This window comes from Staurois parvus, unplaced genomic scaffold (assembly GCF_062004578.1).
Source record: "Staurois parvus isolate SC_StPar_1 unplaced genomic scaffold, SC_StPar_1.0 ptg001489l, whole genome shotgun sequence".
NCBI classification, from domain to species: Eukaryota; Metazoa; Chordata; class Amphibia; order Anura; family Ranidae; genus Staurois; species Staurois parvus.
The window spans coordinates 541,553-568,990 of NW_028319285.1; the positions used below are offsets into that span (position 1 = coordinate 541,553).

The 27,438-nt window shown below is 54.1% G+C and overlaps 1 protein-coding gene across 1 annotated transcript; it reads right to left on the bottom strand.

The window, feature by feature from the left end:
- Nucleotides 1–14,173: 14,173 nt before the first annotated feature.
- Nucleotides 14,174–15,453, bottom strand: LOC149435565 (uncharacterized). Its single transcript, XM_089662525.1, has one exon. The coding sequence runs from the start codon at nt 15,444–15,446 to the stop codon at nt 14,268–14,270; it is 1,179 nt and encodes a 392-aa protein (XP_089518651.1). The 5' UTR covers nt 15,447–15,453; the 3' UTR covers nt 14,174–14,267.
- Between the last annotated feature and the right edge of the window lie 11,985 nt (nt 15,454–27,438).

Below are 27,438 nucleotides of genomic sequence, written 5' to 3' on the forward strand. Positions count from 1 at the left end.
TTAATAAAATAATAACCCTCTACACTAAGATTGACGCCCCCTGTTGTCTGTTTTTACTCCCTTAACCCTGCCTGCCTTTTGATCACATATTTGACCCTGATCACTCTCCGAACGTTTCCTCTGACTGCCACTGGACCACTCTGTCTGCCAACTGCCAGTTCCTGCTTGCTGTGCTTTGCTTGAGCCTGCCATGGTAGCCAGGCACTACAGCATTGTGTATAGGACCTAAGGGCAACCGAGTACTGGTAGGACTGCTTGCCTTATGGGAAAGGGGGCTGCTATAGGCGAAGAACCAGCTATAGTGCCTGGCCACCAATGCTAGGGGTAGGCGTGACAGTGTGTACATTTCAATATAAGCTACTGTACTCTGTAATCAAGCGGGTTTTTTTTTCAGCAGGAAGGAGAAAGTGCAAAACATGTGAAAAGGTGCCAAAAGCCCCCCCTGCTGGCTGATTATGAGCAGGGCCGTGAATTAGGGGGTACCACCGGTTCTCCTGTTTAGGGCCCAGGCCAGCAGGGGGCTTGGGCAGCTGGGTGAATCGGATGTGGGCAGAGAGGGTGATCGGTACAGCAGGGGGGGCCAGCTGACTCCTTCTCCTCTCCCGCCGGCTTTCAGCTGCACTAGAGAGCCATACAGGGGATCTTTCCCACTAATTGCCCAACCCCCCCAAACACACATCACCCTCCCTGTGAACAATACATTTCCCCCCTGCTGCCTAGGCCCCTCACCCTTGCCGTGCTGCTGGCTTTCCCCCTCTCCTTCCCACCAGCAGCTGCAAGCACGCTGCAAGCTGCAATAGGATCCTTCAGGATTGAGAGTGGGGGAAGGGTCCAGTAAATATGTCATATTTGCAAGCCCCTTCCTTTCCTGAATGAACACAATGAGTGATCGGTACCAATCGGTCACTGTGTTCATTCATAACTGAAGCATAGTAAACTTTTTTTTGGGGGGGGTTGTTGGGGAAGGGGGCCCTGTCAAGTTGGCTGTATGGGGCCCTGTGGTTTACTGATTATGAGAATACAAAATATTTAGAGAGTGGGTTGTTGTTAGTCAATGCGACCAGATTGGTAGGCTAGTGCTAAAAAAAAGAGCCTTCTTAGGTAATGAGGACACATGGCTGTCCCTATGTATCCCCTAGATTGTAAGCTCCACGGAACAGGGCCCTCAAACCCCTCGTGTAGTGTATTGTTACTGAATTGTCTCATGTTCTGTCCCCCACTACAATGTACAGCGCTGAGCAAACTTTTTGGCGCTATAGAAATACTGTATAATATTAATAATGTAGATATGTATTTGCAAACTATACAAAGAAAGAAGGTTTGTTTTTTTGTTTTTTTCAAACAAAGCCACGTCAGTGCCAGCTACATTGAGCCCTGGTTCACAGTGATGCGGTGCGGAATTCGTTTTCTGTGCGGTTTCCGCACCGCATCAGAATCGCACCCCGTTCATGTGAACTGCTACGGGTGTGTATGTTAACAACACCCCAAAAGCGGTCCGCAAAACGCGGTGCAATGTGCAGAATAGGATCGCATGGGTGTGAATACCCATGCAATCTGATTCTAGTGCGGACCCAGAAAAGGGTCCTGTACCTTTTTGGTGCAGGTGCGGTGCAAATAGAGCCATACAAAATGTACGGCTCCATTCGCACCACTCACAAATCGATATACCACACCGCATATATGTGAACCCGGGCTCAATGTACAATGCCCGGAGGAGATTCAAACTAGATGTGAAGACTGATTTTATAAGCCTCAGTATGAGTCAATGAGCTTGTCAGCTTGACAGTGAGGTCTGAGAACTAGGAGTGTGCAAAGGTGCAGTGTTAATTAGCGTTCCCATGGCATAAGGCATGTGAGTGGGCACTATAGCCGGTCTCCCCGAACCCTGCATTCACAATATCCGGTCTCCCCAAACCCTGCATGCACTATATCCGCTCTCCTCGGACCCTGCATTCACTATATCTGGTCTCCCCGGACCCTGCATTCACTATATCTGGTCTCCCCGGACCCTGCATTCACTATATCTGCTCTCCCCGGACCCTGCATTCACTATATCTGGTCTCCCCGGACCCTGCATTCACTATATCTGCTCTCCCTGGACTCTGCATTCACTATATCCGCTCTCCCCGGACCCTGCATTCACTATATCTGCTCTCCCCAGACCCTACATTCACTATATCTGCTCTCCCCGGACCCTGCATTCACTATATCTGGTCTCCCTGGACCCTGCATTCACTATATCCGGTCTCCCCTGACCCTTGCATTCACTATATCTGGTCTCCCCGGACCCCACATTCACTATATCTGGTCTCCCCGGACCCTGCATTCACAATATCCGGTCTCCCCAAACCCTGCATTCACTATATCCGCTCTCCCCGGACCCTGCATTCACTATATCTGGTCTCACAGGACCCTGCATTCACTATATCTGGTCTCCCCGCACCCTGCATTCACTATATCTGCTCTCCCTGGACCCTGCATTCACTATATCTGCTCTCCCTGGACCCTGCATTCACTATATCTGCTCTCCCTGGACCCTGCATTCACTATATCCGCTCTCCCCGGACCCTGCATTCACTATATCTGCTCTCCCCAGACCCTACATTCACTATATCTGCTCTCCCCGGACCCTGCATTCACTATATCTGGTCTCCCTGGACCCTGCATTCACTATATCCGGTCTCCCCTGACCCTGCATTCACTATATCAGGTCTCCCCAGACCCTACATTCACTATATCTGCTCTCCCCGGACCCTGCATTCACTATATCTGGTCTCCCTGGACCCTGCATTCACTATATCCGGTCTCCCTGGCCCCTGCATTCACTATATCCACTCTCCCCGGACCCTGTATTCACTATATCCGCTCTCCCCGGACCCTGCATTTACTATATCTGGTCTCCCTGGACCCTGCATTCACTATATCTGGTCTCCCCGGACCTTGCATTCACTATATCCGGTCCCCCCGGACCCTGCATTCACTATATCCGCTCTCCCTGGAACCTGCATTCACTATATCCGGTGTCCCCGGACCCTGCATTCACTATATCCGCTCTCCCTGGACCCTGCATTCACTATATCCGCTCTCCCTGGATCCTGCATTCACTATATCTGGTCTCCCCAGACCCTGCATTCACTATATCCGGTCTCCCTGGACCCTGCATTCACTATATCCGCTCTCCCTGGACCTTGCATTCACTATATCTGGTCTTCCCAGACCCTGCATTCACTATATCTGGTCTCCCTGGACCCTGCATTCACTTTATCCAGTCTCCCTGGACCCTGCATTCACTATATCTGGTCTCCCCGGACCCTGCATTCACTATATCCGGTCTTCCTGGACCTTGCATTCACTTTATCCGTTCTGCCCGCACCCTGCATTCACTATATCTGGTCTCCCCAGACCCTGCATTCACTATATCTGCTCTACCCGGACCCTGCATTCACTATATCTGGTCTCCCAGGACCCTGCATTCACTATATCTGTTCTCCCCAGGCCCTGAATTCACTATATCCGGTCTCCCTGGACCCTGCATTCACTATATCCGCTCTCCCGGGTCCTTGCATTCACTATATCTGGTCTCCCCGGACCCTGCATTCACTATATCCGGTCTCCCCAGACCCTGCATTCACTATATCAGGTCTCCCCGGACAATGCATTCACTATATCTGGTCTCCCCGGACCCTGCACTCACTATATCTGGTCTCCCCGAACCCTGCATTCACTATATCCGCTCTTCCCGGACCCTGCATTCACTATATCTGCTCTCCCTGGATCCTGCATTCACTATATCTGGTCTCCCCGGACCCTGCATTCACTATGTCCGGTCTCCCTGGACCCTGCATTCACTATATCCGCTCTCCCTGGACCTTGCATTCACTATATCTGGTCTCCCCAGACCCTGCATTAACTATATCCGGTCTCCCTGGACCCTGCATTCACTATATCCAGTCTCCCTGGACCCTGCATTCACTATATCTGGTCTCGCCGGACCCTGCATTCACTATATCCGGTCTTCCTGGACCTTGCATTCACTTTATCCGGTCTGCCCGGACCCTGCATTCACTATATCTGGTCTCCCCAGACCCTGCATTCACTATATCTGCTCTACCCGGACCCTGCATTCACTATATCTGGTCTCCCAGGACCCTGCATTCACTATATCTGTTCTCCCCAGGCCCTAAATTCACTATATCCGGTCTCACTGGACCTTGCATTCACTATATCTGGTCTCCCCGGACCCTGCATTCACTATATCCGCTCTCCCCGGACCCTGCATTCACTATATCTGGTCTCCCCGGACAATGCATTCACTATATCAGGTCTCCCCGGACCCTGCATTCACTATATCCGGTCTCCCCAGACCCTGCATTCACTATATCAGGTCTCCCCGGACCCTGCATTCACTATATCCGCTCTCCCCGGACCCTGCATTCACTATATCTGGTCTCCCAAGACCCTGCATTCACTATATCTGGTCTCCCCGCACCCTGCATTCACTATATCTGCTCTCCCTGGACCCTGCATTCACTATATCTGCTCTCCCTGGACCCTGCATTCACTATATCTGCTCTCCCTGGACCCTGCATTCACTATATCCGCTCTCCCCGGACCCTGCATTCACTATATCTGCTCTCCCCAGACCCTACATTCACTATATCTGCTCTCCCTGGACCCTGCATTCACTATATCCGATCTCCCCTGACCCTGCATTCACTATATCAGGTCTCCCCAGACCCTACATTCACTATATCTGCTCTCCCCGGACCCTGCATTCACTATATCTGGTCTCCCTGGACCCTGCATTCACTATATCCGGTCTCCCTGGCCCCTGCATTCACTATATCCGGTCTCCTCGGCCCCTGCATTCACTATATATAGTCTCTCGGATCTTGCATTCACTATATCCGGTCTCCCCGACCCCTGCATTCACTATATCCAGTTTCCCCAAACCCTGTATTCACTATATCCGCTCTCCCCGGACCCTGCATTTACTATATCTGGTCTCCCCGGACCCTGCATTCACTATATCCGGTCCCCCCGGACCCTGCATTCACTATATCCGCTCTCCCTGGAACCTGCATTCGCTATATCCGGTGTCCCCGGACCCTGCATTCACTATATCCGCTCTCCCTGGACCCTGCATTCACTATATCCGCTCTCCCTGGATCCTGCATTCACTATATCTGGTCTCCCCAGACCCTGCATTCACTATATCCGGTCTCCCTGGACCCTGCATTCACTATATCCGCTCTCCCTGGACCTTGCATTCACTATATCTGGTCTTCCCAGACCCTGCATTCACTATATCTGGTCTCCCTGGACCCTGCATTCACTATATCCAGTCTCCCTGGACCCTGCATTCACTATATCTGGTCTCCCCGGACCCTGCATTCACTATATCCGGTCTTCCTGGACCTTGCATTCACTTTATCCGGTCTGCCCGCACCCTGCATTCACTATATCTGGTCTCCCCAGACCCTGCATTCACTATATCTGCTCTACCCGGACCCTGCATTCACTATATCTGGTCTCCCAGGACCCTGCATTCACTATATCTGTTCTCCCCAGGCCCTGAATTCACTATATCCGGTCTCCCCGGACCCTGCATTCACTATATCTGCTCTCCCTGGTCCTTGCATTCACTATATCTGGTCTCCCCGGACCCTGCATTCACTATATCCGGTCTCCCCAGACCCTGCATTCACTATATCAGGTCCCCCCGGACAATGCATTCACTATATCCGGTCTCCCCGGACCCTGCATTCACTATATCTGGTCTCCCCAGACCCTGCATTCACTATATCAGGTCTCCCCGGACAATGCATTCACTATATCAGGTCTCCCCGGACAATGCACTCACTATATCCGCTCTCCCCGAACCCTGCATTCACTATATCCGCTCTCCCCGGACCCTGCATTCACTATATCTGCTCTCCCTGGATCCTGCATTCACTATATCTGGTCTCCCCAGACCCTGCATTCACTATATCCGTTCTCCCTGGACCCTGCATTCACTATATCCGCTCTCCCTGGACCTTGCATTCACTATATCTGGTCTCCCCAAACCCTGCATTCACTATATCCGGTCTCCCTGGACCCTGCATTCACTATATCTGGTCTCCCCGGACCCTGCATTCACTATATCCGCTCTCCCCGGACCCTGCATTCACTATATCCGCTCTCCCCGGATCCTGCATTCACTATATCCGCTCTCCCCGGACCCTGCATTCACTATATCCACTCTCCCCGGACCCTGCATTCACTATATCCGGTCTTCCTGGACCTTGCATTCACTTTATCCGGTCTCCCCAGACCCTGCATTCACTATATCCGGTCTCCCTGGACCCTGCATTCACTATATCCGCTCTACCCGGACCCTGCATTCACTATATCTGGTCTCCCAGGACCCTGCATTAACTATATCTGTTCTCCCCAGGCCCGGAATTCACTATATGCGGTCTCCCTGGACCCTGCATTCACTATATCTGGTCTCCCCGGACCCTGCATTCACTATATCCGGTCTTCCTGGACCTTGCATTCACTTTATCCGGTCTGCCCGCACCCTGCATTCACTATATCTGGTCTCCCCAGACCCTGCATTCACTATATCTGCTCTACCCGGACCCTGCATTCACTATATCTGGTCTCCCAGGACCCTGCATTCACTATATCTGTTCTCCCCAGGCCCTGAATTCACTATATCCGGTCTCCCCGGACCCTGCATTCACTATATCTGCTCTCCCTGGTCCTTGCATTCACTATATCTGGTCTCCCCGGACCCTGCATTCACTATATCCGGTCTCCCCAGACCCTGCATTCACTATATCAGGTCCCCCCGGACAATGCATTCACTATATCCGGTCTCCCCGGACCCTGCATTCACTATATCTGGTCTCCCCAGACCCTGCATTCACTATATCAGGTCTCCCCGGACAATGCATTCACTATATCAGGTCTCCCCGGACAATGCACTCACTATATCCGCTCTCCCCGAACCCTGCATTCACTATATCAGGTCTCCCCGGACAATGCATTCACTATATCAGGTATCCCCGGACAATGCACTCACTATATCCGCTCTCCCCGAACCCTGCATTCACTATATCCGCTCTCCCCGGACCCTGCATTCACTATATCTGCTCTCCCTGGATCCTGCATTCACTATATCTGGTCTCCCCAGACCCTGCATTCACTATATCCGGTCTCCCTGGACCCTGCATTCACTATATCCGCTCTCCCTGGACCTTGCATTCACTATATCTGGTCTCCCCAGACCCTGCATTCACTATATCCGGTCTCCCTGGACCCTGCATTCACTATATCTGGTCTCCCCGGACCCTGCATTCACTATATCCGCTCTCCCCGGACCCTGCATTCACTATATCCGCTCTCCCCGGATCCTGCATTCACTATATCCGCTCTCCCCGGACCCTGCATTCACTATATCCACTCTCCCCGGACCCTGCATTCACTATATCCGGTCTTCCTGGACCTTGCATTCACTTTATCCGGTCTGCCCGGACCCTGCATTCACTATATCCGGTCTCCCCAGACCCTGCATTCACTATATCTGCTCTACCCGGACCCTGCATTCACTATATCTGGTCTCCCAGGACCCTGCATTCACTATATCTGTTCTCCCCAGGCCCGGAATTCACTATATGCGGTCTCCCTGGACCCTGCATTCACTATATCCGCTCTCACTGGACCTTGCATTCACTATATCTGGTCTCCCCGGACCCTGCATTCACTATATCCGCTCTCCCCGGACCCTGCATTCACTATATCCGGTCTTCCTGGACCCTGCATTCACTATATCAGGTCTCCCTGGACCCTGCATTTACTATATCCGGTCTCCCCGGACCCTGCATTCACTATATCCGCTCTCCCTGGACCTTGCATTCACTGTATCTAGTCTTCCCAGACCCTGCATTCACTATATCCGGTCTTCCTGGACCCTGCATTCACTATATCCAGTCTCCCTGGACCCTGCATTCACTATATCTGGTCTCCCCGGACCCTGCATTCACTATATCCGCTCTCCCCGGACCCTGCATTCACTATATCCGCTCTCCCCGGATCCTGCATTCACTATATCCGCTCTCCCCGGACCCTGCATTTACTATATCCAGTCTCCCCGGACCCTGCATTCACTATATCCGGTCTTCCTAGACCTTGCATTCACTTTATCCGGTCTGCCCGGACCGTGCATTCACTATATCTGGTCTCCCCAGACCCTGCATTCACTATATCTGCTCTACCCGGACCGTGCATTCACTATATCTGGTCTCCCCGGACCCTGCATTCACTATATCTGGTCTCCCAGGACCCTGCATTCACTATATCTGTTCTCCCCAGGCCCTGAATTCACTATATCCGGTCTCCCTGGACCCTGCATTCACTATATCCGCTCTCACTGGACCTTGCATTCACTATATCTGGTCTCCCCGGACCCTGCATTCACTATATCCGCTCTCCCCGGACCCTGCATTCACTATATCTGGTCTCCCCGGACAATGCATTCACTATATCAGGTCTCCCCGGACCCTGCATTCACTATATCCGGTCTCCCCAGACCCTGCATTCACTATATCCGCTCTCCCCGGACCCTGCATTCACTATATCCGCTCTCCCCGGACCCTGCATTCACTATATCCGGTCTCCACGGACCCTGCATTCACTATATCAGGTCTCCCCGGACCCTGCATTCACTATATCCGGTCTCCCCGGACCCTGCATTCACTATATCCGGTCTCCCCGGACCCTGCATTCACTATATCCGGTCTCACTGGACCTTGCATTCACTATATCTGGTCTCCCAGGACCCTGCATTCACTATATCTGTTCTCCCCAGGCCCTAAATTCACTATATCCGGTCTCCCTGGACCCTGCATTCACTATATCCGCTCTCATTGGACCTTGCATTCACTATATCTGGTCTCCCCGGACCCTGCATTCACTATATCCGCTCTCCCCGGACCCTGCATTCACTATATCTGGTCTCCCCGGACAATGCATTCACTATATCAGGTCTCCCCGGACCCTGCATTCACTATATCCGGTCTCCCCAGACCCTGCATTCACTATATCAGGTCTCCCCGGACCCTGCATTCACTATATCCGCTCTCCCCGGACCCTGCATTCACTATATCTGGTCTCCCAAGACCCTGCATTCACTATATCTGGTCTCCCCGCACCCTGCATTCACTATATCTGCTCTCCCTGGACCCTGCATTCACTATATCTGCTCTCCCTGGACCCTGCATTCACTATATCTGCTCTCCCTGGACCCTGCATTCACTATATCCGCTCTCCCCGGACCCTGCATTCACTATATCTGCTCTCCCCAGACCCTACATTCACTATATCTGCTCTCCCTGGACCCTGCATTCACTATATCCGATCTCCCCTGACCCTGCATTCACTATATCAGGTCTCCCCAGACCCTACATTCACTATATCTGCTCTCCCCGGACCCTGCATTCACTATATCTGGTCTCCCTGGACCCTGCATTCACTATATCCGCTCTCCCTGGAACCTGCATTCGCTATATCCGGTGTCCCCGGACCCTGCATTCACTATATCCGCTCTCCCTGGACCCTGCATTCACTATATCCGCTCTCCCTGGATCCTGCATTCACTATATCTGGTCTCCCCAGACCCTGCATTCACTATATCCGGTCTCCCTGGACCCTGCATTCACTATATCCGCTCTCCCTGGACCTTGCATTCACTATATCTGGTCTTCCCAGACCCTGCATTCACTATATCTGGTCTCCCTGGACCCTGCATTCACTATATCCAGTCTCCCTGGACCCTGCATTCACTATATCTGGTCTCCCCGGACCCTGCATTCACTATATCCGGTCTTCCTGGACCTTGCATTCACTTTATCCGGTCTGCCCGCACCCTGCATTCACTATATCTGGTCTCCCCAGACCCTGCATTCACTATATCTGCTCTACCCGGACCCTGCATTCACTATATCTGGTCTCCCAGGACCCTGCATTCACTATATCTGTTCTCCCCAGGCCCTGAATTCACTATATCCGGTCTCCCCGGACCCTGCATTCACTATATCTGCTCTCCCTGGTCCTTGCATTCACTATATCTGGTCTCCCCGGACCCTGCATTCACTATATCCGGTCTCCCCAGACCCTGCATTCACTATATCAGGTCCCCCCGGACAATGCATTCACTATATCCGGTCTCCCCGGACCCTGCATTCACTATATCTGGTCTCCCCAGACCCTGCATTCACTATATCAGGTCTCCCCGGACAATGCATTCACTATATCAGGTCTCCCCGGACAATGCACTCACTATATCCGCTCTCCCCGAACCCTGCATTCACTATATCCGCTCTCCCCGGACCCTGCATTCACTATATCTGCTCTCCCTGGATCCTGCATTCACTATATCTGGTCTCCCCAGACCCTGCATTCACTATATCCGGTCTCCCTGGACCCTGCATTCACTATATCCGCTCTCCCTGGACCTTGCATTCACTATATCTGGTCTCCCCAAACCCTGCATTCACTATATCCGGTCTCCCTGGACCCTGCATTCACTATATCTGGTCTCCCCGGACCCTGCATTCACTATATCCGCTCTCCCCGGACCCTGCATTCACTATATCCGCTCTCCCCGGATCCTGCATTCACTATATCCGCTCTCCCCGGACCCTGCATTCACTATATCCACTCTCCCCGGACCCTGCATTCACTATATCCGGTCTTCCTGGACCTTGCATTCACTTTATCCGGTCTCCCCAGACCCTGCATTCACTATATCCGGTCTCCCTGGACCCTGCATTCACTATATCCGCTCTACCCGGACCCTGCATTCACTATATCTGGTCTCCCCAGACCCTGCATTCACTATATCAGGTCTCCCCGGACAATGCATTCACTATATCAGGTCTCCCCGGACAATGCACTCACTATATCCGCTCTCCCCGAACCCTGCATTCACTATATCAGGTCTCCCCGGACAATGCATTCACTATATCAGGTCTCCCCGGACAATGCACTCACTATATCCGCTCTCCCCGAACCCTGCATTCACTATATCCGCTCTCCCCGGACCCTGCATTCACTATATCTGCTCTCCCTGGATCCTGCATTCACTATATCTGGTCTCCCCAGACCCTGCATTCACTATATCCGGTCTCCCTGGACCCTGCATTCACTATATCCGCTCTCCCTGGACCTTGCATTCACTATATCTGGTCTCCCCAGACCCTGCATTCACTATATCCGGTCTCCCTGGACCCTGCATTCACTATATCTGGTCTCCCCGGACCCTGCATTCACTATATCCGCTCTCCCCGGACCCTGCATTCACTATATCCGCTCTCCCCGGATCCTGCATTCACTATATCCGCTCTCCCCGGACCCTGCATTCACTATATCCACTCTCCCCGGACCCTGCATTCACTATATCCGGTCTTCCTGGACCTTGCATTCACTTTATCCGGTCTGCCCGGACCCTGCATTCACTATATCCGGTCTCCCCAGACCCTGCATTCACTATATCTGCTCTACCCGGACCCTGCATTCACTATATCTGGTCTCCCAGGACCCTGCATTCACTATATCTGTTCTCCCCAGGCCCGGAATTCACTATATGCGGTCTCCCTGGACCCTGCATTCACTATATCCGCTCTCACTGGACCTTGCATTCACTATATCTGGTCTCCCCGGACCCTGCATTCACTATATCCGCTCTCCCCGGACCCTGCATTCACTATATCTGGTCTCCCCGGACAATGCATTCACTATATCAGGTCTCCCCGGACCCTGCATTCACTATATCCGGTCTCCCCAGACCCTGCATTCACTATATCAGGTCTCCCTGGACCCTGCATTTACTATATCCGGTCTCCCCGGACCCTGCATTCACTATATCCGCTCTCCCTGGACCTTGCATTCACTGTATCTAGTCTCCCCAGACCCTGCATTCACTATATCCGGTCTTCCTGGACCCTGCATTCACTATATCCAGTCTCCCTGGACCCTGCATTCACTATATCTGGTCTCCCCGGACCCTGCATTCACTATATCCGCTCTCCCCGGACCCTGCATTCACTATATCCGCTCTCCCCGGATCCTGCATTCACTATATCCGCTCTCCCCGGACCCTGCATTTACTATATCCACTCTCCCCGGACCCTGCATTCACTATATCCGGTCTTCCTGGACCTTGCATTCACTTTATCCGGTCTGCCCGGACCGTGCATTCACTATATCTGGTCTCCCCAGACCCTGCATTCATGACTAGAGCACCAGAGATAGGTCATCCAAATTCCCCCCTTACTATACTTAAATAAAAACCATGACACCAATTTTTGGAGTAAATGGCCAACATGGCCTTTTATTAACAAACATTTTTTAACACCAACCATTCCTTATAACAGAAACATACAGAGTTGTTGTTGTTGGTCTTCGAAGGCACCCCACCAAAATGATATGAAATGCACCTGCGGACAACCATATTACACAAAGGCCTCCAGCCGCAACCAACCAGCTCGGAGACAACCATACCGTCCGCAGTGCAGCACCACCACCTTCCAGTTAAACCTTGGTTAACTGGAATGTCCCCGGGCACACCATACCACCGATGGGTCTCACACCATTATCTGTACCTCCAAGATAAGAACCGCCTCCAAGACCAACAACCGCCACAGCACGCTGGGTAAGCCCTTACCCATGCGTGCCCCACCACAAACGAACAGCTCTCTGAACTCCGTCCTGCAAACCCAGAGCCCATAAATCCGTGCCAACGGCATTGAGATGAACCCCATCACTCCGCAGATACCGCCAAGTATCAACCTCCAACTCAAAGTGCCGGACCACCAACCCCCCATTCCGAACAAAGAAGCGCCCCACCTCCTTGTTGACCTTGATCCGAGCCTTATTGAGCCGCTCCACCGACCGCGCCAAACGCCAAGAGGTGCGGGCTACCATGTCCGACCACACCAACACCATTTCGGGATAATCCCGACGCAAGTAAAGAAAATCCAGCTTAACATCCCGCACCAGCTCCCGCATGGACCGAACCCCCAGATCGTTACCACCCGCATGAAGCACCAAAACATCCGGCGGTCTATCCAGGCATGCAAAACGCCGCACCTCAGGTACCACACGACCCCACAACATCCCCGGCACACCTATCCATCGGACACAAGCCGCTCGCCTAGCCAATCCCAGCTGCCGGCCATTAGGCCGCACATCCGCCCGCCGAGCCCCCCAAAAAACGTAGGAGTGCCCCAGGATCCAGACCAGGCAAACTGCTCCATCTGAAATAAAAGAACAAAAACTACAACAAGAACCAACAACATCACAGAGACAGGACAAACTCCCCCAGCCCCATCAACCAAAAGAACCCGGAAACCACCCTTAGTCCCCCAGCAGATGCGGGCGAACGTACAGGCGAAATCTCTGCGAATCCCACCTACCAATCCGTTTTACCGCCTCATCCGACAAACCCCACCGGGCGGCCTCAGTAGCAGCCCCAATCCGAAACGAGTGCGAAGCATACAAAGACGCATCCAAACCAACATCCCGTAAACATTTCCGAAAAACCGACACAAATTGAAAACGAGTTAACGGGGACCCATCAGCATGCATCAAAAAGGACCCCTGCCCCACCGGACGCCGGGACAAAAATTCTCGAACCGCAAGCACCGGGCACACTAGTGATCCTGGAAGGGCAAGAAACCGAACCCGCGCACCACGACCCCAGCGGTCCGTCTTAGACCGACGGATGAACACCTCCACCCAGTCGCCCGAGCACACAACATCATCCACCAACAACCCCCCAAGCACCGATTTGGATGGACTAACAAGCTCCCCAATACGCAACGCCCCAAAGAAGGCCACCGCAAAAGCCGCCCTAAACAAGCCCACTTCAAAGTCCGAAGAACAAACAAACCGCAAATGTGTAAATAAAGATCCTAACAACTCGAAGGACACCGGGCGACGAGAATCCCTACTGCGATGAGCCCTACGGTAACCCCGAATAGCCTGACGCACCCAGAAATCTTTGGTAAAATCCCGACACCCTTGTAACTTAAAAAAGAAGGCCAAACCAGCCAACCGCCGATCCACCGCCGCAGCAGACACCCCCCGCTCCAAATTCCTCGCCAAATAGTACAGCAATGCCACACGCACCTCCGGCCCCCAGGGATCAATATCGACCTGTTGTAACAGGTCCAGCCACTCCCGCCAAACCAACGAGTACGCAGACCATGTCGCCTCACTCACCGACCGCCGGATCCAGCCGGATACGACCCCAAGGCAATCTCCCACAGCCAGTCGGGACAAGGAACCCCACGGTGCTCCGCAGCCGGCGCCAACTCCCGGAATTTGTCCCACTGAAAACGAGACAAAGCGTCAGCCAAAGTGTTGTCCACCCCAGGGAGATGCACCGCATGGATAAAAACATTCAGCTGCAGGCAACGCAACACTAAATGGCGAAGCAGGCCAACCACCGGCCGTGAGGCAGCCGACACCCGGTTGATGACCTGAACCACCCCCAAATTGTCGCAATGAAAACGAACCTTCCGATTCCGAAAATCTGCACCCCAAACCTCAACCGCCAAGACCACCGGAAAAAGTTCCAACAGAACCAGGTTACGAAGGAAACCCGCCGCCACCCAGGAAGGAGGCCACGGAGCCGCACTCCACCGTCCCTGAAAAAAGGCCCCATAACCCCCGGAAGCCGCCGCATCCGTGAACAAGTCCAAGTCAAAATTGCTGACCGGGCCAGACATCCACAAAGCCCGTCCGTTAAACGAAGTCAAAAAAGTGTGCCAAATCCGCAAATCCTCCCGATGCTCCCTAGTCAAACGAATAAAATGTAAAGGGGAAGTAATCCCTGCCGTCGCCGCCGCCAACCGGCGGCAAAACACCCGACCCATTGGCAGGATGCGACAAGCGAAGTTCAGTTTACCCAACAACGACTGTAAGGCCCGCAGTTGAATTTTTCGCTTGCCGAGCACCCCACCAATTTCCCCTTGCAGGGCCAAAAGCTTGTCCTCAGGCAGCCGGCACTCCATTGCATCAGAGTCCAAAACGATACCCAGGAAAGTAATGACCGAAGCCGGGCCCTCCGTCTTGTCCAAAGCCAGCGGAATCCCAAAACGTTCAGCAACGTGCTGCAAAGTGGCCAGCAAAACGGCGCACACTCTGGAAGCTGGCGGACCCACGCAAAGAAAATCATCCAAATAGTGGATGACAGAATTGACCCCGGAAACATCCCGCACCACCCACTCCACGAACGAACTGAACTGCTCAAACAAAGCGCAAGATATGGAGCACCCCATGGGAAGGCACCTATCAACGTAAAACGAGCCCTCCCAATGACAACCCAAGAAACGAAAACTGTCCGGATGTACCGGCAACAATCGAAACGCGGACTCAACATCCGATTTCGCCATAAGCGAACCACGCCCATAACGACGAACCCAGAAAACCGCTGCGTCAAACGACGTGTAAGACACTGAACAGGACTGCGGATCTATAGCGTCATTCACCGACCCCCCTTTAGGAAAAGACAGGTGATGAATTAACCGAAACGAATTTGGCTCCTTCTTGGGCACCACCCCCAAGGGGGAAACCACCAGATCCGAAAACGGGGCGCAAGAAAATGGGCCGCCCATACGACCTAACCCCACTTCTTTTCGCAACTTAACCGAAACAACCTCCGCATGCCGCAAGGCCGACCGCAAGTTCCGAGCCAAGGGGGGAACGGAAGTCAAAGTGCACGGGATGTGGAAACCCTCCGAAAAACCTGCCGCCAGCAGCACAGCGGCTGCCCGATCAGGATATCTATCTAGGAAAGGCTGCATCCTTTCCACCCTCACCGGTGTCGTCCCTCTTACCCGCATGCTCGCCGGAAGGGCCTCTGCCCCACTTGAAACAGCGCGACAATGGATGGGAGCCGCCGCAACCGGAACACTCATGCTTAAAACGGCAGGACCCTCCGAAACGACAAGCGCTTTCCTGGAACTGCCAACAGAAGCCCCTACGCTTTGAGGCCGATTGTCCGGGGGAGAATGAACCACCGGCCCCCCCCTGAAAAAACGGACCAGGAGGCCTCGCTGGAGTCATGAGGCGCATCCAAAGACCAATGTCCTTATGGTCCCAACGCAATGAAGGGCGAACAGCCCGCCGCTGCCGAAACTGCTCATCATACCGAAGCCACGCAGTCCCACCGTAAACCCTGTGAGCCTCGCTAATGGCGTCAAGGTAACAAAAAAGCGCCGAGCAATGCTCAGGAGCCTTTTCCCCAATAACACTGGCCATGATCGCAAACGCCTGCATCCAATTTGCAAAAGTACGCGGGATAAAGCGAAAACGCCGCTTCTCCGCTTCCTCCCGCCTGCCCTCGTCAACCCGCAACCCCTCCAAAGGAAAACGCTCCAACGGCAAGAGCGTGAAGATCTCCACATACTCCCCGCTCCAAATCCGCTCCCGAACCTCCAACGGCAAGTGCGCACCTAAAGGGCCCTCGAAGCACACGTATACCTCGCACTTGGCCGAGTCCGCCAAGCCGACCGCTCCGGACACCCCCGCACCCCCATCCAAAGCCGTGGAACCCAAAGCATCAGATTCCGCCGCAACCACCGCAGGCCCAGAACCAGAGGGAGGAGAAACCCCCGATCTCCGCACGGCCCCCCCGTCCTGCACTCGGACTTGTAAACCGTCCCCACCAGCCGGCGGGAGCCACGCCGCAGCAGGCCCAGGGACCCCACTACCGCCCCGCTCAAGGCGCTGCAACAAGGTACGCAAACCTGAAATCAAATCGCAGAGCCCCCCCCCGCGACCCGAATCGGGAACGCCGACCTCCCGCACCGCCGAGGCCCCGCCCCCCAACAGGTCCCCTAGCGCAGAAGAAAAAGAAAAAGGTAACTCACCAGGCTGCCCAGGAGACGTCCCATCAGCCGTGCGACCCACGTCCAGCGATGCCGAGCGGCCAGCTGTCGCCCCCGCATCGGGTTCCGACAGCTCGCCCTCCGATCTCACGTCCTCCCCTCGACGGCCGGATGGCCTCCCAGTCCCAGGAGCCACGGATCCTCGAGCGCTGTGCCTCTGCTGGCTCCGCCTCCCGGCACCAGCCACGCCCATCGACGTCCCTGGGGTCCGACCAGACACGCCCCCGGCAGCACTTCCATCCAGCCTGAGGCTCTTCGGAGCCGCCGCTCCACGCTTCCCATGGGGCCTGCCGGCCGCAGCAGGGGACAGCCCGGCAGCCGCAGCGCTGCGTCTCCCTCGTTGGGCTCCCTCCCTGACAGGCACCTGGTCAGTGGAGGAGCCGGCGACATCCTGCTTCCTCAGCCGCGCGGGCGGGGGGGAGGGGCTTCCTCCCCGCGAGACCCCGCCCGCCGAGCTCCGCCGTTGCCGGGGATTCCTCCCGGCCTCCCCGCGAGCAGAGGCATTGGAGCGCCCTGCCAGCGGGGCCGGAGGGTCCCGAACGGGGCTCCCTGTGTGGCGCTGAACTCTGGGGGAGGGGGAGCCCGGACTAAAGCGCTCCGGAGGCCCTCCGAGCACGTGGGCGCACCCGCCCCCCTCCCGCTGGTGATGAGGCCGGGTCCTGTGAAAGACCCGGGTCCTGGGACAAACCCGGGTCCGGCATGAAGGCAGGCACCCGGCGCTGAGCTCTGGGGGAGGGGGAGCCCGGACTACAGCGCTCCGGAGGCCGAGACCCCCGAGCACGTGGGCGCACCCGCCCCTCTCCCTCTGGTGATGAGCCCGGGCCCAGCGAGAAGCCCGGGTCCAGGGACACGCCCGGGTCCTGCAGAAAGGCAGAAACCCGGCTCTGCAGCCAGTCCATCCCATGAGAGGCTGCCGCCGCACGCAGCTGGGCCACCAAGCCAACCATGACAGCCCCCCAAAGACCGCAACGAGACCCCCAGGGAAAAGGCCCTAACAAATGCTGGTGTTGGGAGGGAATGAATCTCACTCACCAACGTCCAGGTCCGAAATGATGCCTCCCCCCCCTGGGACACCCCACCCTAAGGTGCGGCAGAGCCCACCCACGCTCTCTCTCCACCAACCAGCACACCCATCTATCCTTTTCCACACCCCCCTGGCACATCATTAACCCTTTCTTACTCTCCTTCCCACTCTAGGCCTAGTCATGCCTGCCCTGCGCTAATTTTCCTTTCCTTTTTTCGCTACGGGCATTACTCTATATCTGCTCTACCCGGACCGTGCATTCACTATATCTGGTCTCCCCGGACCCTGCATTCACTATATCTGGTCTCCCAGGACCCTGCATTCACTATATCTGTTCTCCCCAGGCCCTGAATTCACTATATCCGGTCTCCCTGGACCCTGCATTCACTATATCCGCTCTCACTGGACCTTGCATTCACTATATCCGGTCTCCCCGGACCCTGCATTCACTATATCTGGTCTCCCCAGACCCTGCATTCACTATATCAGGTCTCCCCGGACAATGCATTCACTATATCAGGTCTCCCCGGACAATGCACTCACTATATCCGCTCTCCCCGAACCCTGCATTCACTATATCCGCTCTCCCCGGACCCTGCATTCACTATATCTGCTCTCCCTGGATCCTGCATTCACTATATCTGGTCTCCCCAGACCCTGCATTCACTATATCCGTTCTCCCTGGACCCTGCATTCACTATATCCGCTCTCCCTGGACCTTGCATTCACTATATCTGGTCTCCCCAAACCCTGCATTCACTATATCCGATCTCCCTGGACCCTGCATTCACTATATCTGGTCTCCCCGGACCCTGCATTCACTATATCCGCTCTCCCCGGACCCTGCATTCACTATATCCGCTCTCCCCGGATCCTGCATTCACTATATCCGCTCTCCCCGGACCCTGCATTCACTATATCCACTCTCCCCGGACCCTGCATTCACTATATCCGGTCTTCCTGGACCTTGCATTCACTTTATCCGGTCTCCCCAGACCCTGCATTCACTATATCCGGTCTCCCTGGACCCTGCATTCACTATATCCGCTCTACCCGGACCCTGCATTCACTATATCTGGTCTCCCAGGACCCTGCATTAACTATATCTGTTCTCCCCAGGCCCGGAATTCACTATATGCGGTCTCCCTGGACCCTGCATTCACTATATCTGGTCTCCCCGGACCCTGCATTCACTATATCCGGTCTTCCTGGACCTTGCATTCACTTTATCCGGTCTGCCCGCACCCTGCATTCACTATATCTGGTCTCCCCAGACCCTGCATTCACTATATCTGCTCTACCCGGACCCTGCATTCACTATATCTGCTCTACCCGGACCCTGCATTCACTATATCTGGTCTCCCAGGACCCTGCATTCACTATATCTGTTCTCCCCAGGCCCTGAATTCACTATATCCGGTCTCCCCGGACCCTGCATTCACTATATCTGCTCTCCCTGGTCCTTGCATTCACTATATCTGGTCTCCCCGGACCCTGCATTCACTATATCTGGTCTCCCCAGACCCTGCATTCACTATATCAGGTCCCCCCGGACAATGCATTCACTATATCCGGTCTCCCCGGACCCTGCATTCACTATATCTGGTCTCCCCAGACCCTGCATTCACTATATCAGGTCTCCCCGGACAATGCATTCACTATATCAGGTCTCCCCGGACAATGCACTCACTATATCCGCTCTCCCCGAACCCTGCATTCACTATATCAGGTCTCCCCGGACAATGCATTCACTATATCAGGTCTCCCCGGACAATGCACTCACTATATCCGCTCTCCCCGAACCCTGCATTCACTATATCCGCTCTCCCCGGACCCTGCATTCACTATATCTGCTCTCCCTGGATCCTGCATTCACTATATCTGGTCTCCCCAGACCCTGCATTCACTATATCCGGTCTCCCTGGACCCTGCATTCACTATATCCGCTCTCCCTGGACCTTGCATTCACTATATCTGGTCTCCCCAGACCCTGCATTCACTATATCCGGTCTCCCTGGACCCTGCATTCACTATATCTGGTCTCCCCGGACCCTGCATTCACTATATCCGCTCTCCCCGGACCCTGCATTCACTATATCCGCTCTCCCCGGATCCTGCATTCACTATATCCGCTCTCCCCGGACCCTGCATTCACTATATCCACTCTCCCCGGACCCTGCATTCACTATATCCGGTCTTCCTGGACCTTGCATTCACTTTATCCGGTCTGCCCGGACCCTGCATTCACTATATCCGGTCTCCCCAGACCCTGCATTCACTATATCTGCTCTACCCGGACCCTGCATTCACTATATCTGGTCTCCCAGGACCCTGCATTCACTATATCTGTTCTCCCCAGGCCCGGAATTCACTATATGCGGTCTCCCTGGACCCTGCATTCACTATATCCGCTCTCACTGGACCTTGCATTCACTATATCTGGTCTCCCCGGACCCTGCATTCACTATATCCGCTCTCCCCGGACCCTGCATTCACTATATCCGGTCTTCCTGGACCCTGCATTCACTATATCAGGTCTCCCTGGACCCTGCATTTACTATATCCGGTCTCCCCGGACCCTGCATTCACTATATCCGCTCTCCCTGGACCTTGCATTCACTGTATCTAGTCTTCCCAGACCCTGCATTCACTATATCCGGTCTTCCTGGACCCTGCATTCACTATATCCAGTCTCCCTGGACCCTGCATTCACTATATCTGGTCTCCCCGGACCCTGCATTCACTATATCCGCTCTCCCCGGACCCTGCATTCACTATATCCGCTCTCCCCGGATCCTGCATTCACTATATCCGCTCTCCCCGGACCCTGCATTTACTATATCCACTCTCCCCGGACCCTGCATTCACTATATCCGGTCTTCCTGGACCTTGCATTCACTTTATCCGGTCTGCCCGGACCGTGCATTCACTATATCTGGTCTCCCCAGACCCTGCATTCACTATATCTGCTCTACCCGGACCGTGCATTCACTATATCTGGTCTCCCCGGACCCTGCATTCACTATATCTGGTCTCCCAGGACCCTGCATTCACTATATCTGGTCTCCCAGGACCCTGCATTCACTATATCTGTTCTCCCCAGGCCCTGAATTCACTATATCCGGTCTCCCTGGACCCTGCATTCACTATATCCGCTCTCACTGGACCTTGCATTCACTATATCTGGTCTCCCCGGACCCTGCATTCACTATATCCGCTCTCCCCGGACCCTGCATTCACTATATCTGGTCTCCCCGGACAATGCATTCACTATATCAGGTCTCCCCGGACCCTGCATTCACTATATCCGGTCTCCCCAGACCCTGCATTCACTATATCCGCTCTCCCCGGACCCTGCATTCACTATATCCGCTCTCCCCGGACCCTGCATTCACTATATCCGGTCTCCACGGACCCTGCATTCACTATATCAGGTCTCCCCGGACCCTGCATTCACTATATCCGGTCTCCCCGGACCCTGCATTCACTATATCCGGTCTCCCCGGACCCTGCATTCACTATATCCGGTCTCACTGGACCTTGCATTCACTATATCTGGTCTCCCAGGACCCTGCATTCACTATATCTGTTCTCCCCAGGCCCTAAATTCACTATATCCGGTCTCCCTGGACCCTGCATTCACTATATCCGCTCTCACTGGACCTTGCATTCACTATATCTGGTCTCCCCGGACCCTGCATTCACTATATCCGCTCTCCCCGGACCCTGCATTCACTATATCTGGTCTCCCCGGACAATGCATTCACTATATCAGGTCTCCCCGGACCCTGCATTCACTATATCCGGTCTCCCCAGACCCTGCATTCACTATATCAGGTCTCCCCGGACCCTGCATTCACTATATCCGCTCTCCCCGGACCCTGCATTCACTATATCTGGTGTCCCAAGACCCTGCATTCACTATATCTGGTCTCCCCGCACCCTGCATTCACTATATCTGCTCTCCCTGGACCCTGCATTCACTATATCTGCTCTCCCTGGACCCTGCATTCACTATATCTGCTCTCCCTGGACCCTGCATTCACTATATCCGCTCTCCCCGGACCCTGCATTCACTATATCTGCTCTCCCCAGACCCTACATTCACTATATCTGCTCTCCCTGGACCCTGCATTCACTATATCCGATCTCCCCTGACCCTGCATTCACTATATCAGGTCTCCCCAGACCCTACATTCACTATATCTGCTCTCCCCGGACCCTGCATTCACTATATCTGGTCTCCCTGGACCCTGCATTCACTATATCCGGTCTCCCTGGCCCCTGCATTCACTATATCCGGTCTCCTCGGCCCCTGCATTCACTATATATAGTCTCTCGGATCTTGCATTCACTATATCCGGTCTCCCCGACCCCTGCATTCACTATATCCAGTTTCCCCAAACCCTGTATTCACTATATCCGCTCTCCCCGGACCCTGCATTTACTATATCTGGTCTCCCCGGACCCTGCATTCACTATATCCGTTCCCCCCGGACCCTGCATTCACTATATCCGCTCTCCCTGGAACCTGCATTCGCTATATCCGGTGTCCCCGGACCCTGCATTCACTATATCCGCTCTCCCTGGACCCTGCATTCACTATATCCGCTCTCCCTGGATCCTGCATTCACTATATCTGGTCTCCCCAGACCCTGCATTCACTATATCCGGTCTCCCTGGACCCTGCATTCACTATATCCGCTCTCCCTGGACCTTGCATTCACTATATCTGGTCTTCCCAGACCCTGCATTCACTATATCTGGTCTCCCTGGACCCTGCATTCACTATATCCAGTCTCCCTGGACCCTGCATTCACTATATCTGGTCTCCCCGGACCCTGCATTCACTATATCCGGTCTTCCTGGACCTTGCATTCACTTTATCCGGTCTGCCCGCACCCTGCATTCACTATATCTGGTCTCCCCAGACCCTGCATTCACTATATCTGCTCTACCCGGACCCTGCATTCACTATATCTGGTCTCCCAGGACCCTGCATTCACTATATCTGTTCTCCCCAGGCCCTGAATTCACTATATCCGGTCTCCCCGGACCCTGCATTCACTATATCTGCTCTCCCTGGTCCTTGCATTCACTATATCTGGTCTCCCCGGACCCTGCATTCACTATATCCGGTCTCCCCAGACCCTGCATTCACTATATCAGGTCCCCCCGGACAATGCATTCACTATATCCGGTCTCCCCGGACCCTGCATTCACTATATCTGGTCTCCCCAGACCCTGCATTCACTATATCAGGTCTCCCCGGACAATGCATTCACTATATCAGGTCTCCCCGGACAATGCACTCACTATATCCGCTCTCCCCGAACCCTGCATTCACTATATCCGCTCTCCCCGGACCCTGCATTCACTATATCTGCTCTCCCTGGATCCTGCATTCACTATATCTGGTCTCCCCAGACCCTGCATTCACTATATCCGGTCTCCCTGGACCCTGCATTCACTATATCCGCTCTCCCTGGACCTTGCATTCACTATATCTGGTCTCCCCAAACCCTGCATTCACTATATCCGGTCTCCCTGGACCCTGCATTCACTATATCTGGTCTCCCCGGACCCTGCATTCACTATATCCGCTCTCCCCGGACCCTGCATTCACTATATCCGCTCTCCCCGGATCCTGCATTCACTATATCCGCTCTCCCCGGACCCTGCATTCACTATATCCACTCTCCCCGGACCCTGCATTCACTATATCCGGTCTTCCTGGACCTTGCATTCACTTTATCCGGTCTCCCCAGACCCTGCATTCACTATATCCGGTCTCCCTGGACCCTGCATTCACTATATCCGCTCTACCCGGACCCTGCATTCACTATATCTGGTCTCCCCAGACCCTGCATTCACTATATCAGGTCTCCCCGGACAATGCATTCACTATATCAGGTCTCCCCGGACAATGCACTCACTATATCCGCTCTCCCCGAACCCTGCATTCACTATATCAGGTCTCCCCGGACAATGCATTCACTATATCAGGTCTCCCCGGACAATGCACTCACTATATCCGCTCTCCCCGAACCCTGCATTCACTATATCCGCTCTCCCCGGACCCTGCATTCACTATATCTGCTCTCCCTGGATCCTGCATTCACTATATCTGGTCTCCCCAGACCCTGCATTCACTATATCCGGTCTCCCTGGACCCTGCATTCACTATATCCGCTCTCCCTGGACCTTGCATTCACTATATCTGGTCTCCCCAGACCCTGCATTCACTATATCCGGTCTCCCTGGACCCTGCATTCACTATATCTGGTCTCCCCGGACCCTGCATTCACTATATCCGCTCTCCCCGGACCCTGCATTCACTATATCCGCTCTCCCCGGATCCTGCATTCACTATATCCGCTCTCCCCGGACCCTGCATTCACTATATCCACTCTCCCCGGACCCTGCATTCACTATATCCGGTCTTCCTGGACCTTGCATTCACTTTATCCGGTCTGCCCGGACCCTGCATTCACTATATCCGGTCTCCCCAGACCCTGCATTCACTATATCTGCTCTACCCGGACCCTGCATTCACTATATCTGGTCTCCCAGGACCCTGCATTCACTATATCTGTTCTCCCCAGGCCCGGAATTCACTATATGCGGTCTCCCTGGACCCTGCATTCACTATATCCGCTCTCACTGGACCTTGCATTCACTATATCTGGTCTCCCCGGACCCTGCATTCACTATATCCGCTCTCCCCGGACCCTGCATTCACTATATCTGGTCTCCCCGGACAATGCATTCACTATATCAGGTCTCCCCGGACCCTGCATTCACTATATCCGGTCTCCCCAGACCCTGCATTCACTATATCAGGTCTCCCTGGACCCTGCATTTACTATATCCGGTCTCCCCGGACCCTGCATTCACTATATCCGCTCTCCCTGGACCTTGCATTCACTGTATCTAGTCTCCCCAGACCCTGCATTCACTATATCCGGTCTTCCTGGACCCTGCATTCACTATATCCAGTCTCCCTGGACCCTGCATTCACTATATCTGGTCTCCCCGGACCCTGCATTCACTATATCCGCTCTCCCCGGACCCTGCATTCACTATATCCGCTCTCCCCGGATCCTGCATTCACTATATCCGCTCTCCCCGGACCCTGCATTTACTATATCCACTCTCCCCGGACCCTGCATTCACTATATCCGGTCTTCCTGGACCTTGCATTCACTTTATCCGGTCTGCCCGGACCGTGCATTCACTATATCTGGTCTCCCCAGACCCTGCATTCACTATATCTGCTCTACCCGGACCGTGCATTCACTATATCTGGTCTCCCCGGACCCTGCATTCACTATATCTGGTCTCCCAGGACCCTGCATTCACTATATCTGTTCTCCCCAGGCCCTGAATTCACTATATCCGGTCTCCCTGGACCCTGCATTCACTATATCCGCTCTCACTGGACCTTGCATTCACTATATCTGGTCTCCCCGGACCCTGCATTCACTATATCCGCTCTCCCCGGACCCTGCATTCACTATATCTGGTCTCCCCGGACAATGCATTCACTATATCAGGTCTCCCCGGACCCTGCATTCACTATATCCGGTCTCCCCAGACCCTGCATTCACTATATCCGCTCTCCCCGGACCCTGCATTCACTATATCCGCTCTCCCCGGACCCTGCATTCACTATATCCGGTCTCCACGGACCCTGCATTCACTATATCAGGTCTCCCCGGACCCTGCATTCACTATATCCGGTCTCCCCGGACCCTGCATTCACTATATCCGGTCTCCCCGGACCCTGCATTCACTATATCCGGTCTCACTGGACCTTGCATTCACTATATCTGGTCTCCCAGGACCCTGCATTCACTATATCTGTTCTCCCCAGGCCCTAAATTCACTATATCCGGTCTCCCTGGACCCTGCATTCACTATATCCGCTCTCACTGGACCTTGCATTCACTATATCTGGTCTCCCCGGACCCTGCATTCACTATATCCGCTCTCCCCGGACCCTGCATTCACTATATCTGGTCTTCCCGGACAATGCATTCACTATATCAGGTCTCCCCGGACCCTGCATTCACTATATCCGGTCTCCCCAGACCCTGCATTCACTATATCAGGTCTCCCCGGACCCTGCATTCACTATATCCGCTCTCCCCGGACCCTGCATTCACTATATCTGGTCTCCCAAGACCCTGCATTCACTATATCTGGTCTCCCCGCACCCTGCATTCACTATATCTGCTCTCCCTGGACCCTGCATTCACTATATCTGCTCTCCCTGGACCCTGCATTCACTATATCTGCTCTCCCTGGACCCTGCATTCACTATATCCGCTCTCCCCGGACCCTGCATTCACTATATCTGCTCTCCCCAGACCCTACATTCACTATATCTGCTCTCCCTGGACCCTGCATTCACTATATCCGATCTCCCCTGACCCTGCATTCACTATATCAGGTCTCCCCAGACCCTACATTCACTATATCTGCTCTCCCCGGACCCTGCATTCACTATATCTGGTCTCCCTGGACCCTGCATTCACTATATCTGGTCTCCCTGGACCCTGCATTCACTATATCCGGTCTCCCTGGACCTTGCATTCACTATATCTGGTCTCCCCAAACCCTGCATTCACTATATCCGGTCTCCCTGGACCCTGCATTCACTATATCTGGTCTCCCCGGACCCTGCATTCACTATATCCGCTCTCCCCGGACCCTGCATTCACTATATCCGCTCTCCCCGGATCCTGCATTCACTATATCCGCTCTCCCCGGACCCTGCATTCACTATATCCACTCTCCCCGGACCCTGCATTCACTATATCCGGTCTTCCTGGACCTTGCATTCACTTTATCCGGTCTCCCCAGACCCTGCATTCACTATATCCGGTCTCCCTGGACCCTGCATTCACTATATCCGCTCTACCCGGACCCTGCATTCACTATATCTGGTCTCCCCAGACCCTGCATTCACTATATCAGGTCTCCCCGGACAATGCATTCACTATATCAGGTCTCCCCGGACAATGCACTCACTATATCCGCTCTCCCCGAACCCTGCATTCACTATATCAGGTCTCCCCGGACAATGCATTCACTATATCAGGTCTCCCCGGACAATGCACTCACTATATCCGCTCTCCCCGAACCCTGCATTCACTATATCCGCTCTCCCCGGACCCTGCATTCACTATATCTGCTCTCCCTGGATCCTGCATTCACTATATCTGGTCTCCCCAGACCCTGCATTCACTATATCCGGTCTCCCTGGACCCTGCATTCACTATATCCGCTCTCCCTGGACCTTGCATTCACTATATCTGGTCTCCCCAGACCCTGCATTCACTATATCCGGTCTCCCTGGACCCTGCATTCACTATATCTGGTCTCCCCGGACCCTGCATTCACTATATCCGCTCTCCCCGGACCCTGCATTCACTATATCCGCTCTCCCCGCATCCTGCATTCACT